The 20,662-nt window shown below is 43.8% G+C and overlaps 1 protein-coding gene across 1 annotated transcript in view; it reads right to left on the bottom strand.

The window, feature by feature from the left end:
* LOC146065503 (alcohol dehydrogenase 1-like) overlaps positions 1 to 20,662 on the bottom strand; it is a 64,017-nt gene that overhangs the window by 8,733 nt on the left and 34,622 nt on the right. Inside the window, exon 5 of the mRNA XM_083179048.1 lies at positions 16,263 to 16,482. Coding sequence (XP_083035174.1) covers positions 16,263 to 16,482 — 220 coding nt within the window. The remainder of the gene's footprint in view (positions 1 to 16,262; positions 16,483 to 20,662) is intronic.

Raw genomic sequence — 20,662 nt, 5'->3', positions numbered from 1 at the left:
TCATGTTATTTTAAAGGTAACTTTAGGAGGATGGTTGCTGTTTAATGCATTTCATGATTATTTTGATCTTTCCTGGCTACTTTGTACCTCAAATCTGCTAGTGTCTGTTGTCTGGCCTGATGCCGCCCACACACGGTACTTTTTGTACCGTGAAAGGCGATGCTGCACATACTTTTTGAACTAGATTGCACTGCATCTAGTTCAAAACGCACGGTGCGTTAGCACATCGCATGCATTTTGAACGGCATGAATGCTTCTTGTGTATCCCAACTTGTCCTATCGTCTGCTGCCTGGACCAGCTGCATCCAGTGGCGGATTCAGGGGGGGGGGCACCCGGGCACGTGCCCCCCTGTCATTTTGTAGCTGAGGACCAGGGCTTTCCAACGAGCCCAGCCCCGTGTTTCTAGCCCCCCGGGAACCGGAGATATCGCCTGGCAAAGCAGTAACGTTTTTTCCCCATAGGATAATATGGGACCCGTCAATTCCGACCCCCACCTGGTTCCGACGGCTGCCAGTTCCCGCCTTGGCATCACAGATGCTTGTGGTTAATCTCATTGAATTCCAAATCGCTGGGCCTTCAATATGATACCAGGCTGGTCCATATCGGTCAATCGGTTCCAGAGATATTGCGTGTAAACCGATTATTTTATTTTTGAAATGTAATTTCATGGCTGTTCATGTTCTTTGAGGGCAGATTACTCTGGAACCAAACGTTCCAGTTTCACTGGACCAAAATCATTCAAAGCCCACTCAAAAGTTCTTCAATATGATACTCATGAAAATGGGTCAGTTGCTTCCAAAGATACAGCCAGTTAAATGCGATAACTGGTTAAAGGGGGGGGGGGGGGGAGGGGTGGTTTTCTCTCCCCCTCACAGCAGAAAATGCAGGGACTAGGCTGGTGTAAAAGGGGCCAAACTCGGAATGCATTTTCTGGTGTGAAAGGGGTATTATTTCAAATAGCCGGTACCTGCAGTGCTCTGAATACAGCCAGGCTCTGCCACTGTCGGTGGCTATCACTTCTGCCTGGCGGCAGCTGTCCCCCATTTACCGCGAGCATGTATTCCCCCTTAGCAATGAACATGTAATCCCACATGGCAACGAGCATGGAACCTCTGGCAATGAGCATGTAGATAAGCAGCATTTATGTAGCATAATTTTTAATAGGCATTATGGTGTTTGGCATAATACAAAATGGACATAATGGCGTGTAACTTAACGTGTAATGGACATTATGGTGTAAATGTTTAATGCGTGCCTTTGGTGGACAATGTCCCTGTTTATGAAGCGTATTGTGAATTTTGGCTTAATCTGTGTGGCATTATGTGAATTCTGGCTCAATCCGTGTGGCATTATGTGAATTTTGTCTCAATCCGTGTGGTATTATGTTAATTTTGTCTCAATCCATGTGGCATTATGTGAATATTGTCTCAATCCGTGTGGTATTATGTGAATTTTGACTCAATCCATGTTGCATTATGTGAATTTTGGCTCAATCCATTTGGCATTATGTGAATTTTGGCTCAATCCGTGTGGTATTATGTGAATTTTGGCTCAATCTATGTGGCATTATGTGAATTTTGGCTCAATCCATGTGGCATTATGTGAATTTTGGCTCAATCCATGTGGCATTATGTGAATTTTGGCTCAATTCGTGTGGCAGTATGTGAATTTTGACTCAATCCATGTTGCATTATGTGAATTTTGGCTCAATCCATTTGGCATTATGTGAATTTTGGCTCAATCCATGTGGCATTATGTGAATTTTGGCTAAATCCGTGTGTTATTATGTAAATTTTGGCTCAATCCGAGTGGCATTATGTGAATTTTGGCTCAATCTGTGTGGCATTATGTGAATTTTGGCTCAATCTGTGTGGCATTATGTGAATTTTGGCTAAATCCATGTGGCATTATGTGAATTTTGGCTCAATCCGTGTGGCATTATGTGAATTTTGGCTCAATCCATGTGGCATTATGTGAATTTTGACACAATCCATGTGGCATTATGTGAATTTTGACTCAATCCATTTGGCATTATGTGAATTTTGGCTAAATCCGTGTGTTATTATGTAAATTTTGGCTCAATTCGTGTGGCATTATGTGAATTTTGACACAATCCATGTGGCCTTATTTGAATTTTGGCTCAATCCATGTGGAATTATGTGAATTTAGTTTCATTCCATTTGGCATCATGTGTAAGGGGGAAGTACAAAGGAGTCTAGTATTTTGTTGCATAATGTGTAGAAGTTGTATATGGTGTTGTAGACTACACTCAAGGACACACCTCTGTTGAGTGGCCACACCCCTTTTCCGGAGTGCGGCTTTGGCGCGCGTACAACTACATCCTTCGCTTTTGTCGCCATTGTGGGCCTGCGTACTTTAAATGCCAGCGCCTATTTTCAATCCCATTCCCACCCTCTCTCTGCCGCTCTCTTAGCATGTACACTGGCACCACTTACACCGCCCCCTCCCCCACCTAAACCCTCTTTTATCATGGTGCCCCCCTGTCATTTTATCCTGGATCCGCCCCTGGCTGCATCCAATGCACATCGTCATAGCTGCAGAGATATTTGTTTTTGGTCTCTTAAACAATTTAGGATTAGTATTTTGCCATAAAGGAAATGGTATTAATTGACAAATTAAGCAAACAACACATGGTGCAAGTCAAGATGTCACCACACAAATGGCACCTCTGTATTTTGCCTTTTACCTGAGATTATTGAATGAGTTTCAGAGAAGACACATACATTTCAACAGCAGTATACATTGCAATTTTGTTGCATTAGTGAAGAAAATAAAATGCATATTTTGTGGAAAAGTCTCTAGATCACGCATGTCCAACTGGGCCCTCCAGCTGTTAGGAAACTACAAGTCCCATCATGCCTTACCACACTTTTGCTATTAAGGAATGCTAAAGCCATGCAGGGATGTGTAGTTTCACAACAGCTGTAGGGCCAAGGTTGGACATGCCAGCACTAGATGAACAGGGCATGCCAAATGAAAGCATCTTGTTGTGATTTAAGTATAGGTTTACCCATCTGTATCCTCTTTAACCCCTTCCTGACGCAGACAGTTTTTGCCTTCCTGACAGAGCCCTTTTTTTCAAATCTGACATGTATCACTTAAGTGGGGATAACTTTTTTTTGCTTTTACTTATCCCAGTGATTTTGAGAATGTTTTCTCGTGACACATTGTACTTCAAATTAGTGGTAAATTTGGGTCGATACAGTCTGTGTTTTTTTGTGAAAAATACCAAAATGTCGTAAAAAAATGGAAAATTTAGCAATTTTCAAAATGTTATATTTTCTGCTTGTGAGACAAATAATCATACCACTCAAAATAGTTAATAACTAACATAGACCATATGTCTACTTTATGTTTCCATCATTATTTCAACTTCCTTTTAAATTTTTTGGACACTAGGAGGCTTAAAATATGAATAGCAAATTCTCAAATTTTCAAGAAAATTTCAAACACTGATTTTTTTAGGGACCAGTTCAGTTCTGATGTGACTTTGAGGGACTTGTATGTGAGACACCCCCATAAATGATGCCATTTCAAAAACTGCACCCCTCACAGTATTCAAAACAGCATTTTGGAAGTTTGTTAAACCTTTAGGTGTTTCACAGGAATTAAAACAAAGTGTAGGTGAAATTTCAAAATTTCATTTTTTTTGCAGATTTGCAATTTTAATACATTTTTCTAAGGAACACAGTAGATTTTACTAGAGAAATGTGACTAAAAATTGATTCCCCCAATTCTTTTGTTTTCATAAATATCCTATATGTGGCCCTAGTGTGCAGATTGACCAAACCACAGGCTTCATAATAGAAGGAGCACCTACTTGATTTTGGAGCCTCCTTTTTATGAGATTATTTTTTAGGCACCATGTAGGTTTCTAGGCACCATAAGATGCTAAAAGTTAGGAACCCCCCCACAAGTGACCCCATTTTGCAAACTACACCCCTCAGGGAATTCATTTAGGGGTATAGTGTACATTTCAAACCCCCAGGGGTTTCACTAATTGTGGTACAACTGGGCAGTGAAAATGAAAAATTTCATTTTTTACACAAAAATGCAGTTCTGGCTCAAAATGTTTCATTTTCACAAGGAATGAAGGAGACAAAGCACCCCAAAATCTGTGCCCCAATTTCTCCCGAGTACGGCAATGCCTCACATGTGACCAAAAAATACCATTTGGGTGCATGGCAGGACTCAGAAGGGAAGGAGTGATTTTTGGATTTTGCAGCTCAGATTCTGGTGGAATGTTGGTGGGTGCTATGTCGCATTAGCAAGACCCCCGAAGCACCAATACAGTGGAACCCCCCCACAAGTGACCCCATTTTGCAAACTACACCCCTCAGGGAATTCATCTAGGGGTATAGTGTACATTTCAAACCCCCAGGGGTTTCACCAATTTTGATACAACTGGGCTGTGCAAATGAAAAATTAAATTTTTTACACAAAAATGCAGTTCTGGCTCAAAATTTTTCATTTTCACAAGGAATGAAGGAGACAAAGCACCCCAAAATCTGTGCCCCAATTTCTCCCGAGTACGGCAATGCCTCACATGTGACCAAAAAATACCATTTGGGTGCATGGCAGGACTCAGAAGGGAAGGAGTGATTTTTGGATTTTGCAGCTCAGATTCTGGTGGAATGTTGGTGGGTGCTATGTCGCATTAGCAAGACCCCCGAAGCACCAATACAGTGGAACCCCCCCACAAGTGACCCCATTTTGCAAACTACACCTCTCAGGGAATTCATCTAGGGGTATAGTGTACATTTCAAACCCCCAGGGGTTTCACCAATTTTGATACAACTGGGCTGTGCAAATGAAAAATTAAATTTTTTACACAAAAATGCAGTTCTGGCTCAAAATTTTTCATTTTCACAAGGAATAAAGGAGACAAAGCACCCCAAAATCTGTGCCCCAATTTCTCCCGAGTACGGCAATGCCTCACATGTGACCAAAAAATACCATTTGGGTGCATGGCAGGACTCAGAAGGGAAGGAGTGATTTTTGGATTTTGCAGCTCAGATTCTGGTGGAATGTTGGTGGGTGCTATGTAGCATTAGCAAGACCCCCGAAGCACCAATACAGTGGAACCCCCCCACAAGTGACCCCATTTTGCAAACTACACCCCTCAGGGAATTCATCTAGGGGTATAGTGTACATTTCAAACCCCCAGGGGTTTCACCAATTTTGATACAACTGGGCTGTGCAAATGAAAAATTACATTTTTTACACAAAAATGCAGTTCTGGCTCAAAATTTTTCATTTTCACAAGGAATGAAGGAGACAAAGCACCCCAAAATCTGTGCCCCAATTTCTCCCGAGTACGGCAATGCCTCACATGTGACCAAAAAATACCATTTGGGTGCATGGCAGGACTCAGAAGGGAAGGAGTGATTTTTGGATTTTGCAGCTCAGATTCTGGTGGAATGTTGGTGGGTGCTATGTCGCATTAGCAAGACCCCCGAAGCACCAATACAGTGGAACCCCCCCACAAGTGACCCCATTTTGCAAACTACACCCTCAGGGAATTCATCTAGGGGTATAGTGTACATTTCAAACCCCCAGGGGTTTCACCAATTGTGGTGCAACTGGGCAGTGAAAATGAAAAATTTAATTTTTTACACAAAAATGCAGTTCTGGCTCAAAATTTTTCATTTTCCCAAGGAATGAAGGAGAAAAAGCACCCGAAAATCTGTGCCCCAATTTCTCCCGAGTACGGCAATGCCTCATGTGTGACCAAAAAATGGCAGGACTCAGAAGGGAAGGAGTGATATTTGGATTTTGCAGCACAGATTCTGGTGGAATGTTGGTGGGTGCTATGTCGCATTAGCAAGACCCCCAAAGCACCAATACAGTGGAACCCCCCCACAAGTGACCCCATTTTGCAAACTACACCCTCAGGGAATTTATCTAGGGGTATAGTGTACATTTCAAACCCCCAGGCGTTTCACCAATTTTGATACAACTGGGCAGTGAAAATGAAAAATTACATTTTTTTACACAAAAATGCAGTTCTGGCTCAAAATTTTTCATTTTCATAAGGTATGAAGGAGAAAAAGCACCCGAAAATCTGTGCCCCAATTTCTCCCGAGTATGGCAATGCCTCATATGTGACCATAAAAAACCAGTTGGGTGCATGGCAGGACTCAGAAGGGAAGGAGTGATTTTTGGATTTTGCAGCTCAGATTCTGGTGGAATGAATGGTGGGTGCTAAGTGGCATTAGCAAGACCCCCGAAGCACGGTGAAATGATGAACCTAATAATCCATAGATGTGTGGTATATTTTAAAACACTCCTTTATACATAGGCCGGGTTTGTCGGGGCAAGTTTCACAGTGGAAAATAGTATCCTTTCTTATTCCCTTTTTATAGCAAACTTTGCACCTTTTTTGTGTCCTGCCCTTTCTTGCAGTGGAGGGGATTTCGTTAGGAAAATGCTGCCCTGGTACAATACGGGGGCCAGTACTAGAAGTACTGGGGCCCTCTGCCTGCTGGTTCCCAAATATTAGGCCCTTTATGACTTCCTCTTGAAAGTGCATAAATGTCCCCCTCTGGCCGGTAGAACGGAATAGCACGTAAGCGTTATACTGTACAGTGCCATCTGGATGATATACACGGCCAGCTTCTTGTACCAGATTTTTGTTTTCCGCAGGGCACTGTACGGCTTCAGTACCTGATCTGAATGATCCACTCCGTCCATGTACCTATTGTAATCTAGGATACAATTAGGTTTTGAGGTGTGGGTACTGGTACCTCGTACAGGGACGGAGGTGGTACTGTCTCCATGAATTGTTGTCAGTATAAGGACATCCCTCTTGTCCTTATATTTGACCAACAACATATTTTCGGTGCATATTCCCCTGCTTTCACCCCTTCTCAGTACTTGGGCAATGTGCGTTTTTGGGAGGCCTCTTTGGTTCTTGCGCACAGTACCGCAAGCTGCTGTACCTCTTGAACCAAGGGCCTTAAACAGGGGGATGCTAGTGTAAAAGTTATCCACATAGAGGTGATAACCTTTATCCAGGAAGGGGTGCACTAAATCCCAGACAATTTTTCCACTAACACCTACGAGGGAGGGGGGGCATTCTGGCGGTTCAATTCTTGAATCCTTCCCTTCATATACCCTAAACCTGTGGGTGTACCCTGAGGTGCTTTCACACAGTTTATACATTTTTATGCCATACCTTGCCCTCTTACTGGGAAGGTACTGGCGGAATTTAACCCTTCCTTTAAAATGTATAAGGGACTCGTCGATACAAATACATTTTTCAGGGATGTACAACTCTGCAAATTTGGCACTGAAATGATCAATGACCGGCCTGACTTTGAATAGCCGGTCAAAGGTGGGATCATCTCTGGGTGGGCACTGTGCATTATCGGTGTAATGTAAAAATTTAAGGATTATCTCAAAACGAGTCCGAGTCATGGCCATACGGTAAAGTGGGGTGCTGTACAGAACATCTTTACTCCAATATTGCCTAATTTCTGGCTTTTTTACTATGCCCATATGTAACACCAGACTCCAAAACGTCATCATCTCTACTGCATCTACAGGAGTCCACCTAGCAAATGATGACGTGGGGTTTTGAGCAATAAACTGCTGGCCATATAAATTACTTTGGTCCACCATTAAATTTATAAAATCATCAGAGAAAAATAATTTGAAAAAGTCAATTTCTCTGAGACCTGTTGAATCAAATTGGATTCCTGGGATGGCCAAAAACTCAGGAACCTGGGGCTCAAAATTGTCTGGTGGTGGGGTCCATACGGGATCAATCATTTGGGGGGGGGTCTCAGCTGCTCTACGGGGGCGTCTTTGAGGGGGTCCCTCATCACCAGAGGAGGAAGAGGAGCTTAAGACGAATCCTTCAAATTCTCCGCTTGCATCACTGGCTGTGTCAGAGTCAGAGGCAAGCATGGCATATGCCTCCTCCACTGAATACATTCTTCTAGATGACTGGGATGACATTTGGGATGACATTTGGGATGCCATTTTTATTTTTGTGTTTCTGTACGTGTAATGTTTCAACACGTGTATAGTGTAGGGGGGGTACAAACTTTATTTCAACAGGGGGGGTATGTAGTGTGTAGTGTGTATGTAGTGCAGAAAAAAAAAATACTTTATACAGGAATTTGATCCCAATAAAAAAAAAAAATTTGAAGGGGTTAAAAAAAAAAAAAATGGTCCTGCGCCAAAAATTGAGCACAGATGTTGGTCAGTAACGTCCGTCACTGAACAGCGCTCAAAGGCAACAGGACACCCACAAAAGCAACGTGGGTGTAAAAACAAAACAAAAAAATTTAAAAAAACTGCAGAAAAAAATTATATCAACCCTGTGCCAAAAATGCTGTTCAGTGATTGTACGTCACTGATCAGCGGCCACAGGACACCCACAAAAGCAACGTGGGTGTAAAAACAATTTAAAAAAATATACCACAGCACTCTCCAAAAAAAAAACAATTTAAAAAAACTGCAAAAAAAAAATTATATCAACCCTGTGCCAAAAATGCTGTTCAGTGATTGTATGTCACTGATCAGCGCTCAGCGGCCACAGGACACCCACAAAAGCAAAGTGGGTGTAAAAACAAAACCCCACTGCACTCTCCAAAAAAAAAAAAAAACTGCAGATCAGTGATGCAGTGATGAAACACTGATTAGCAGTGAGGGGCAGCAGGCACACAACTGTGGGTGCAACCTGACAGGGTATATATAAAAAAAAAACCTGGACCCCCAAAAAGTTGCTGATTAATTAATTTAAACTGATCAGCACAAAAGGGGGGGGCAGCAGGGGGGGCAGCAGTCAGTTGCACACGCAGCACAACCTTTGGTGCAACTGACAGGTATATATATATTAAAAAAAAAACCTGGACCCCCAAAAAGTTGCTGATCTTAATTAATTTAAACTGATCAGCACAAAAGGGGGGGGGCAGCAGGGGGGGCAGCAGTCAGTTGCACAGGCAGCACAACCTTTGGTGCAACTGACAGGTATATATATATAAAAAAAAACCTCTGCACCCCAAAAAAGTTGCTGATCAGCTCAGATATAGTGATCAGCACAAAAGGGGGTGCAGCAGACACAAAATATAGCACTCTCTATCACTCTCTATCACTCTCTGTCACTATCTCTCACTATCTCTCACTATCTCTGACTATCTATCACTATCTGTGACTCTATGACACTGCAGCAGCAGCACACAGGAAGTCACAAGATCCAGGAAGCATCCAGCTGCTGGCAGCACGCTACCAGCGGTGATCAGCGGTGAACAGGTAAGTATCAGGCAAGGTTCAGGTATGTATAGCAGGACAAAGTGGCCGGTGACCGCTCTGCACGCAATTCCAGACCGGAATGGCGTCTGCAGCGCAGTCACCGTTAGTTTAAATGGCGCGCCATGGCTGTGATTGGTCCGTCGGTCCGACGGACCAATCACAACCTTGGGGGCAGGTGGGGTGAGGTGTCGTCGTCACCGATGACCCCCTCATGCCCCCTCACACCCGGCGGTGATTGACACCTGTGTTACCGAGCGTCTGATTCGCCGGTAACACAGGAAAACGCTGCGAATGGCTGTTCACATTGAACAGCCAATCACAGCGATCGCCGACGGGGGGGGCGGCATCGCCGCCCCCCCTGGGCATGCAGGGACATGTCTGCTGTCAGGGACAGCAGACATGTTTAAACTGTCACCGCGTCTATAGACGCGGGGACAGTTTAAAGTCATGACGTATATATACGTCATGTGTCGGGAAGGACATCCCGGCCATGACGTATATATACGTCAAATGTCGGGAAGGGGTTAATATTATATTTTGGTTGGAAACAGCACATGCTAAATTTAGGAAATGGAAAACCAAGTACTAGTGAAGACAAAGAACTGAAACAGGCATAGGAAAAGTTCTCATCAAGACCAAGGGTGCCATTTAATAGGATGAAATATTTAGACTCAGTCCTGGTTCCCAAAATACTGGGGACAAAATGAGTAGGGGTCCCCACTATTTTGGCAACCAGCACCGGGCCCAAACACCCAACAGGGTAATGCTGTAATGCTTTTTATACAAAGAAGAAAGAAAGAGACTGTTTTATGGGACGCACACTAATACAATTAAAGTAAAACTTAACTTTTAATAGTTTTATTTTCAAATTCCCTTTTAATAGTTTGAGGGAAATAGTAGTGAAATAAAGAAGTTAAAATCACGGACACACATAAAGCCACATAAAACATACACACATATATAGTGCTCGAAAAATTAGAGGGTGTATTTAAAACCACAACGATATGTCACTGGAAAATATTGTATTTATTATAGCACACCCTTGTAGGGATACACTTTATCGCTTATAGCCTAAATTGGCTTAATTATCTAGTGATATTTAGATTGGGGAGATTTCAGCTCCTGACCATATAGTGATTATTTATGTGAATTTATTGGAATCAGAATATGATTCAACAATACTCAGCTGCCACCTGGTGGTGGTTTTAGCTAGTTAGAAAAATTCACATCACTATAATAGGTCATGTTCAGGTCACTATAACAATCACTTATTTAGCAGGTTGTTATAAACAAATAACTTTAACTTTATAGGTGCAGCTTGTCTTCTATAACGCTGCTACCTATCCGTCTCCCCAAATCCGCCTGCACCCTTAATAGGTATGCAGTGCTACCATTTCAGCTAATCACTACAATGGGTTAAAATAATGCTTAATACATATTTCCAGTAAACAATCTTCCTACACGTGTTTCACTAAACAGCTTTCTCAAGGCCAACCTGAGTGTACCTATTGAGAGACCTTTATTCATTTGGTCCACCAATGAAAATTGTGTTTTAGCGTCATATGGTATCATTGGACCAATCAGTATACTTCAACACTGGACCTGGACAATCTTATTTAATTACACTTATGACATCAGACGCCTAAGCCACCTGATAACATCACGTGACTGGCGCTTTCTGAATGACATTACGTTTCCTGCACAGGGAGCCTATTATCGGGCTGTTCCTTCTCCCACCAATGCGCTTAATAGCGCTTGTTTGTTATCGTTCCGTTGCCATGTGAACAGCCTTTACCCGGCGTCACTATGGCTGCATTGTCTTCCACGTCATCCGCCCTCATCATGTGGTCCGTCTGATCGGCCAATCATCAGTCAGATTGGACTGATGTCCCACCTCCTGCCTGTATTCTTACCACTCTCTCAATGGGACATCTTCCGTCCGATCACGTGTTCCGCGATAGCCTATCCTCGATCTATCTCAGATTCAGGAAGTATTTACTATCCTGTTTGTGTCAATGCCCCAGCCCTGCCTCCGGCATAGAACATAATCAAATGTATAATACAGGATAATAGGTATGTTTACCGTCCATAGAAATGCCGGATTGAGTTATATGGTGTCAGATATCAAGTGACATATTTAATCCTCAATCATCTTTCATCTCTATACGATATTCTGGTTATTATTTCATATTGTGACAGATGATAGAGGTAATAAATTTATCCCCATAATTCCAGGGAATATGGATTAGGTCAAATAAAGGGATAATATCATATCAATAATATCATATCAATTATATACAGTAGCAATCAGGCTTACTTGATCCAATCAATAAAACAGGTATTTTAATATCAGTTTAATATCCTGATATTCTTATTTTGTTTTATAATATTAGCCCTTACATGAATTTATTTATTTATTAATGTAATTACTGTTATTTTGTAAAGAATATATAAGGAAAAAGGCTTATTAGTAAAAAGAATTTATATCGAAAGAAACATAAAAACGGTGATAACCTAGGTGAAAAAAGATTATTATTATAGATAAAAAAAATGTGAAGAGTGACAAAAAAACATTTGTTATGTTACCCTCGAATAAATCTTAAGAGGTGTTAAAGTAATTAATGTGTTTATAAGTGATGAATTAATTTATATAAATAGAATAGAATGGTCTTGGATCACTCCTTTTTATAGGAGCAGAATAGGATGTGTGAGCAGAATGTGCTATTCATGTGCTTAAAGATAGTGACTATTTGTAGCTAAAAAGGTTCATGTGATTATCATGGTAGACAAAACCCTTTAATTGTATGTGAATTTGTGAAAGAGTTTTTTTAGGCATGTGTATATAAAAAAAGAAAAGAGATTTTGGTATGTAATATCAGTTTTTGTGTGAAAATGGATGAAAAAAATATTGAGTATTCCTATATGTGATATGATACATCCCACCATTCCCTGGAAAAGAAAGAAAGAGAGATAGTGAAAAAAAGGGGGGGGGGGGAGGGAAATATATTGTCATATGCTGATTTGATTCAAATGTCCATTTCAAAAAAAGGGGGGGAAAATATATAAATGGACAGTCTTCAAGGTTAATATATATTGTTGATGGTAATATCTCAAAGGAACGGGCTATAGCTATTGGCTTCATTGAGGCCTTTTGGGGACAGGCTGTCTAACAGGAAAATCATTCTGGTCTCATGCTGTAGGAGTAACTTGTCCAAGTTTCCTCCTCTTATCCCTAATTTAATGTGTTTGAGACCGTGGACTTTTAGACCTTTTGGATCTCCTCCATGATGTTGCAAAAAATGTCTCGCCACCGAGGTTAGTTTTTTGAACCTTAAGGAGTCTCTCTGTGCATTTCGAATCGTCCCTGCATGTTCTAAGATTCGCACCTTCAGGGGTCTTGAAGTCTTCCCCACATAGCTTAAACCACAAGGGCACTGAAGATGATAAATGGTGCCTATTGTGGTGCATGTTATCAGGCCTTCAATTCTCCACTCCTTATTGTATTTGTCCTGAAATGTCATTTTCGGAGTCATGTATTGACATGCCTTACAGTGTCCACAGCTTTTTGAGCCTTTATTAATTGTTGTTGATTCGACTTTGTTCGATAAATGGCTGTGGACTAGTGTGTCCTTAATACTTCGCGACCTCCTCCAACTTGTCTGGACTCTGTCAGGCAGAGTTTCTTTAAGATCTTGATCTGTTTTTAAGACTTTCCAGTGTCTCTGGAGTATAGAATTGATCTCTTTCCAATAGATGTTAAACGTACCTACAAAACGGATCATCTCATCTCTTTCTGTCTTCTGTTTGGGTCTCAGGAGAGTTTCTCGAGGGAGGTTTTCGACCTGTTTGGTCGCCTTCTTAATAAGCCTGTTGCTATAGCCTCGTTTTTTAAATCTCTCCTGCAGTTCTCTTTCCCGAATATGGAAAGTATCCATATCTGAGCAATTTCTTTTAACTCGCATTAGCTCCCCTTTGGGAATAGCTTTTATTGTAGATGGCAAGTGCGAGCTATCTGAGTGCAGTATGCTGTTAGTTGCTGTTTTCTTGCGAAAAATGTCCGTTGAGATGGTACCCTCCTCATCAATTCTTACTGTCAAGTCCAAGAAATTTATTTCTTTCTGGCTCATTTCCACTGTCAGTTTGAGATTCATCTCATTGGTGTTGAGAATGTGTGAATTTAATCAGGTCGCTCTGTTCTCCCTCCCAGAGGAGGAGGATGTCATCTATATACCTCATATAGATTAAGATGTTATTGGTATATTTTTCCAATGACTCCCCAAAAACAACCTCTCTCTCCCACCACCCCAGGTACAGGTTGGCATATGTGGGGGCACAAGCCGTCCCCATAGCCGTCCCCCGCACCTGGAGGTAGTGGGATTCTTGACATACAAAGAAATTTTTTGTTAGAATAAACTCCAATAATTCCAACAAAAATTCGTTGAAATCTGAGTGTGCTTCCATATTAAGGAAATAGCGTGCAGCCTGCACCCCTCTATCGTGGTTGATGCATGTGTACAGGCTCTCGACATCACAAGACACCAGCCACCACCAACTATTAAAAGGGAATTTGAAAATAAAACTATTAAAAGTTAAGTTTTACTTTAATTGTATTAGTGTGCGTCCCATAAAACAGTCTCTTTCTTTCTTCTTTGTATAAAATGTTCAGCCTATGACTGTTGGGTACAGCACCCCCCGGATCTCAAATGAAATATAGGGGTTCTCTCTAAAAATTATCAATTTTCTCTTAAAAAAGCATATGAGAAAATTACTTTACACAGTGTGCAGGCCTGCTATTAGCCACTTAAATGTGGCAACCTGACATTAATGCTGTAATGCCACAGCGGGGGGAAACTTTTTATGCAAGTTCCCCTGGCTGGTCAGCATGGGCAGAGACCCTGGAGGAGTGGGGACCCCCAAATAAAGGATTCCCTCAAAGGCACGTCCTTTTCTCTAAGTAGAATCGAAACGAGTACCTGTAGAGGGAACTTTTACTCACCACACGCCTCCTGGATCTTTCGCTGCCTTTGCCTGGCAATACCCCTGCGAGAGAAGCTCAAAAGTTTGTTTACATTTGCGGCTCCTCCCACATGCCGGGGGTTAGTCCCACCCACCAGCCAAAGGCTCCTTATTGGCTGGTGGGTGGGACTAACCTTCGGACAGGCCTTTGAGGGAATCCATAGGTAATGTATGTGTGAATGAATGTAGTGTGTAATAAAGTTATACTGTTCATGTGTGTGTGTGTGTGTGTGTGTGTTTTATTTCACTATTTGTCATGTTGTGAAACAATAAGACCCAGCAGACCCTTTAATGCTCTGCAGGCTGGGACTTGTGGTTCTCCAAGTCCCTGCATGCAGTGCAGGCTTTCTGGGTCTTGTAGTTCCACAACATTACACAATAGTTTAATCTATTATTAACCATTTATCAGCCCGGTGCCCACTGCCTCAGAGACACCTGGGACAACCCTGGACTTCAGCCTGTGCAGGGGTTACTCTGGAGGGGGGGGGGAGGGTTGACTACACTCCTCCTGGGTCCCTGCCTGGGCAGACCAGCCACGGTGATGAATGCTTTGGCTGGAGGAACTTGCATAAAAAGTTTCACCCGGCTGTGGCTGTTTTTTATGTATTTCTCATTAAGAAACTTTACACCTAGGGTGCCAGGAAAAAAATCTGATAATCTAGAGTGCAATGATTCAAAAAGTGTTGAATCACTGCCTTAAGTGATTACACTTGGAAAAAAGGAATCACACACGGGGAGTAAATTACACAAGGTGTTATGCATTCAAAAAAGGCAATATTATTGATTTCAGAGGAACAATTGGGAGATACCCAGGCAGTGGAACCAAGTGTTGTCTTATGCTGCTTTTCCACTGCAGACCCGTTTTAAGTACTGGTATTTTTAAACGGTATTTAAAACGGTATTAGCATTCCCACTGCAGAAGATTACCGTTTTAAATACAGTTTAAGTGCTATTTCCATCGCAGTGAACCGTTTAAAAAAAAATGCCTGTCTTTCATAACCCCCCCCCCCCCCCTCCCCTGGTACCTTTCCTGGACCCACCCTCCCTCCCCTGGTACTTGCCCTGCACCCCCCCTCCCTCCCCTGGTACCTGCCCTGCACCCCCTCCCTCCCCTGGTACCTACCCTGCATCCACCCCCTCCCCTGGCACTTACCTGCGTGGGGGATCCGGGCAGCGGGGTCCATCATCATGGCATGGGCACAGCACTTCTGGTCCCTCCCTGTGGCTGGTGATGGATGCAGGGCAGTGGGGAGGCAGCGGGGTGGGGTCCATTTGGGATCCGGGCAGTCCCTGGGGCTGGTGGTAACTAGTAGTTCCCACTATGCGCATGTGTATTGAGCGCTGTGCATACAAATGAGCCGCTCATTACATATGCACATATGTAATGAGCTGCTCATTTATATGCACGGCGCTCAATACACATGCGCATAGTGGGAACTACTAGTTACCATCAGCCCCAGGGACTGCCCGGATCCCAAATGGACCCCACCCCGCTGCCCTGCATCCATCACCAGCCACAGGGAGGGACCTGAAGTGCTGTGCCCATGCCATGATGCCGGACCCCACTGCCCGGATCCCCCACGCAGGTAAGTGCCAGGGGAGGGGGTGGGTGCGGTGCAGGTACCCCTCCAGGAAAGGTACCAGGGGAGGGGGAATTAGTGTGGGATTTTTAAATACCGTTTAAGAGGCATTCCCACTGCCTTAAAAACGGTATTTAAACGTGTAGGACTCTGCTTTTAAAACGGGTTGAAATACCGGTTAATTTTAACCGGTATTTCAATTCTGGCGCTTTCCCACTGCAGCCTTAAACGGTAAATTGTGGGGATAAAACGGCAATATACCGTTTAAGAGCTGCAGTGGGAAAGGGGCATTAATCTCTGTTTAATTTTATCCTGTTGTTATTTTCCTTAAATTACTTTTTACATTTTTAAAACCTGGAAATAATGAATATGTTATTACTTACTTTACCAGTGTTCACAGCAGAGCCATATCCTGTGGAAAAACCACATCCAATCAAGCAGACCTCTTCCAGCGGTGCATCCTTATGTATCTTAGCAACAGCAATATCATCCACCACAGTGTATTCTGTAAATGTGCTGGTACCGATAAAGTGGCGAATAACCTTTCCCTTACAGGTAAATCTGCTGGTGTTGTCCAATAACATTCCATTATATTTCCCAATGCTGTTTAATACAAGGAAAATATATGAATACTGTATATGTTATATTTTCAGCTTTATTTTTTTTTTTTTTTTTTAACTTTTTATTGAAAGTTTTCATATACACAGACATACATATAAAGCGAAAAAGAACGGATAAGCAATTGCTTTGCACATTGTATAAGGAAGTTGAACATTGCTTTTTCTTTTGCAATAGGACAGTTTTACAATGTCAGAAGTTAACAGCCAGATGTTACTTAAGCAATAATTTGATATAATGCAATATAGACGTAGAACAGACACATCAGGGGTGGGGGGGGGGGGGGTTTCAGATTAGCATATGAGTGGATAATTTGATAACTTAAAATGGGTATTGCCGACTTCGAATCGGATCAGGTAACAAACAAGGAACAAATCTAGGAGCTCTCTTTGACAATCATCCCAACAATAGAGTATCTATGACTTTTAGGAAGGCATTAGCTAATTTGCTGTTTGAGTAGTTCCTTTGGGAGGTACAATATGTATGGCGTCAAAAAGAAAGAGTAGTAATTGAGAAGAGTTCACTAGTTCGAAGCCAGGTCTGGTGATAAGCCTTTCAAATGGGGACCTGCTCTTTCCCACTCTCCCTTATTAAAGAATCCCTGTATGGTGATACGTGATTCTTCGTCCATAGAATTTATGAAGGCGTCCCATTTGTCATGGAAGGATTTTGCGGACACCCCTGCATTTATCATAAGGGTTTTCACATCAAAATATAGCAATTGTAATAGTTTGCCTATCAGTTCTCGTATTGTGGGCGCTGATTTTTTAGTCCAATGTATTAGTATGGTTTTTTTTGCTAAAGTTAGCGTGATCACTAGAAAGGGGACCCAACGTGGTGTGTGAGGAGCGAGGCTCCAAGAGCTAAAATCAAGGAGCAGGCAAGCCTCTGGTGTTGGCAGGGCTGATATTCCCAGAACCCTGTTGACATAAGCTGTCACCTTTGCCCAATACCGACGGATTTTAGAGCACTCCCAGAAACAGTGAAAGTATTTTGCATTTGCCATTTTGCATTTAGTGCAGTCACCGGAATCCGCATTCCCCGGAATTATGTATCTACGCTGGGCGGGGGTAATAAATGATCTATGCAATGTCTTTAGGTGTGTTTCTTGTAAGTAGGCAGAGGATAAGTAACGATTACATTTACCATAGTGAATTATTGTGGAAGAGGACAGTCTACCCGGATCTGTAATATCTGAGCTCCATTTTGCTATTAAGTCCTGTGTGAGGGGTCTAGATTTATTTTTTGCCTCTACTAGACAGGGATATAAGTGTTTTATTCTATATTCTACAGTATCCCACGCCCGAAGTATGGCAGAGATAAGGTGTGTCTCCTTGCCCAGCAGGGGGCCCCTGTCCAAGGACCACACATAGTGTCTCACCTGAAGATAGAGATAAAAGGTGTTGTTTGGTAATTAAAATTTCTCCTGAAGGTCAGCAAAAGAGGCAACGTGTCCTCCTGGATCGAACACCCTGCTTGCAAGGTCCACGCCAGCCTTAAGCCAGATCTTGAAAACAGGATTGGTCAGGGATGGGCTGAAACCGGGGTTTCCCCACAGAGGTAGGTAGGGCGAAGTGTGATATTCACGGTTAAGAAGTTTGTTAGTCCCCACCCAATTCTTGTATGTGTCTTTAAATAAGACATTTGCGAGTATCCTTGAGGGAATATCAGAATGTTTCATATGCAGTAGTGCCGCAGGTGAGAAAGGATGTAGGACTGCCCGGTCTAGTGCTGCGTCCGTATATGTAGACCTCCCCAGCAACCAGTCCCCTGCGTATCTGAAGAATATAGACTTGGAGTATAGCTCAAAGTCGGGTATTCCTAATCCACCTTGGGGCCGAGGGTTTTTTAATTTTGCAATCAAGATCCTGGCCCGACGCCCTTTCCACAAAAATTTAGAAATTGCCGATGTTATCCTTTTAATGTCGGTTTGGAGTATAGCTATGGGGAGCATCTGGAGTGCATAGAACACCTTAGGAAAGATCACTGTTTTGACTGCCGCTGCTCTACCTAAGAGAGAGAGAGGAAAGCTGTTCCAAGTATTCATCAGGTTAATCACTTTGGTAATTATGGGAGTGAAGTTTAATTTGTATAGGTGTTCCGTTGTGTTCGGAATTTGCACACCTAGATATTTAATCTGGGTCGCTCTAGTTTTTAATTGTGACAAACTGGGGGAGGAAGAGGGATCAGTCTTATATTGCCCCAAAATCATTATCTCGGATTTGTCGAGGTTTACTTTGTAACCTGATTCACGTCCGAAAGTTTCTATTATCGAAAGTATAACTGTTTTTTTTTTTTTTGCTTTACTGTTCAGCTTAGGCTGCAGAGAGGGTCACTGGTGGGTTTAACCCCATAGGCTTTAATGCAGGGTTTCTGAGGAGGGAAGGGATATGCCTTTTTTTGCAGGGGCTGCTCAGTTGAGGCTTCTAACGGCTGCCCTGGTGTGATGACGTCACTGCTCGAGTGCAATATCCTGGGAGCAGTAGTGCGCCGGCGGAGCTTCCCCCAATGGTAGGCTATTTTCTCAGTATTGGGTTAGCATGTATGATGCTGTGTGCTTGCGGAGGTGAGAAGTGCCGAGTCTGCAGCTCTGGGCGGTGTAGTGCGCCACGCGTCTGACACGACGTGCGCACTCCCCGCTATGGTACCTGCTGTCCGGCGGTGGTTGGAATGCGGGGGGACCCGCCGTCTGGGTGTTGACGCTTGCAGGTCTGGGTGTCCCTTCTCAGCGTTCTGCCGTCAGAGGTGAAGGGGTTGGCGTCCGCGGACTCCCGGCTTGTGACGCGGTGATCGCTCTGCGAGCAGGCTTTCAGCGTCTCCGCTACCGCGACCAGTAGGATTCTTCTCTCGCCCCGCTTGTGTTGCAGAGTATGGTCCTCACCGTCTCACAGTAAGGGCACTCCAGAATAATAGGGAGGCTTTTGGCCGTGTAAAGTGGCTTTTTCAGTCAGTTCAGGAGGGAGCCTTGGAGCAAGCAGCTACTCCATTGCTAACCGGAACCGGAAGTGTCAGCTTTATTTTTTAAACACAGGGCCGGCGCCACCACTAGGCAAATCTAGGCATTTGCCTTGGGCGCCGGCCACTGGAGGGCGGCATTTTGCCCCCCTGCCGCGGGGGTACCTGTCCTGCGGCGCTGTGTATTTAAAGCTGGCGGCGGAGGCAGCGGGGGGGTCCCTGCAGTCAATAAATAACGAGCGCTATCCGCCGGGCTATGCAGAAGCGCTTCTATTGTGAAAACACTGTCCGCACGCTGATTGGCTGAGATTCAGCCAATCAGCGTGCGCCGTGCGGACAGTGTTTTCACAACAGAAGCGCTTCCACATAGCCCGGCGGATAGCGCTCGTTATTTCTTATTGACTGCAGGGACCCCCCGCTGCCTCCGCCGCCAGCTTTAAATACACAGTGCCGCAGGACAGGTACCCCCCCCCCTCCTCCGGCACCGGGGCGCCCCCACCCCGACTCGCCTGGGGCGCTCCGGCCTGGGGTGCACCGGCCCTGTTTAAACATGCACATGCTACCTTTTGGATGTGTTACTCAAAGTCATAGAGTGGAGAAGTGGCCCGTTGGAGAGGTTGCCCAAAGCAGCCCACTACAAATGTGATTCTCTTCATCTTGCATGTTACACTTGCCATGTGTGTACTCCCTCTCGCAGGTAGTCACATTGTGCACCATGCATTACTGTGCATATGCATGTTCCCATGCACAGCTGCAGGCACACTATTGATTGGCAAATATACCACAAATAGCTGCTGCAGGCTGCCAGATAGGGTGGCCAATCCCGGTATCGGGATCCCGGGATTTGGCCCCCAAAACGCCGGGATTTCAATTCCAGCCAGCCAGTGCGCCCACCTGCCCACCCAGCCAGCACGTCAGCACGCCAGCCCGCACCCAGCAAGCAGCATGGGCGACCCGTCCCCCCACGCAGCAACCGGGCTCCTGGCTCCCGGCAGTATGAAACTGACCGGCAACTCTGCTGCACCCTCATATGTAAGTAAATGTGGGGCAGCCAGGGCGTCTTTTTATTAGGAAAGCCAATCCCGGGAACCCAGGAATCCCGGGATTGAGCATTTTTCAATCCCGAATCCCAGGATTGAAAAAATGCCCCGGGATTGGCTTCACATACATACAGTACCTATCATTTTATAGAAGTGACTTGATAAATGCT

This window comes from Crinia signifera, chromosome 1 (assembly GCF_055691185.1).
Source record: "Crinia signifera chromosome 1, ASM5569118v1, whole genome shotgun sequence".
In the NCBI taxonomy this organism is placed as follows: domain Eukaryota; kingdom Metazoa; phylum Chordata; class Amphibia; order Anura; family Myobatrachidae; genus Crinia; species Crinia signifera.
The sequence above is the reverse complement of the archived record's forward strand: the minus strand, read 5'-3'. Positions and strand labels throughout refer to the sequence as shown.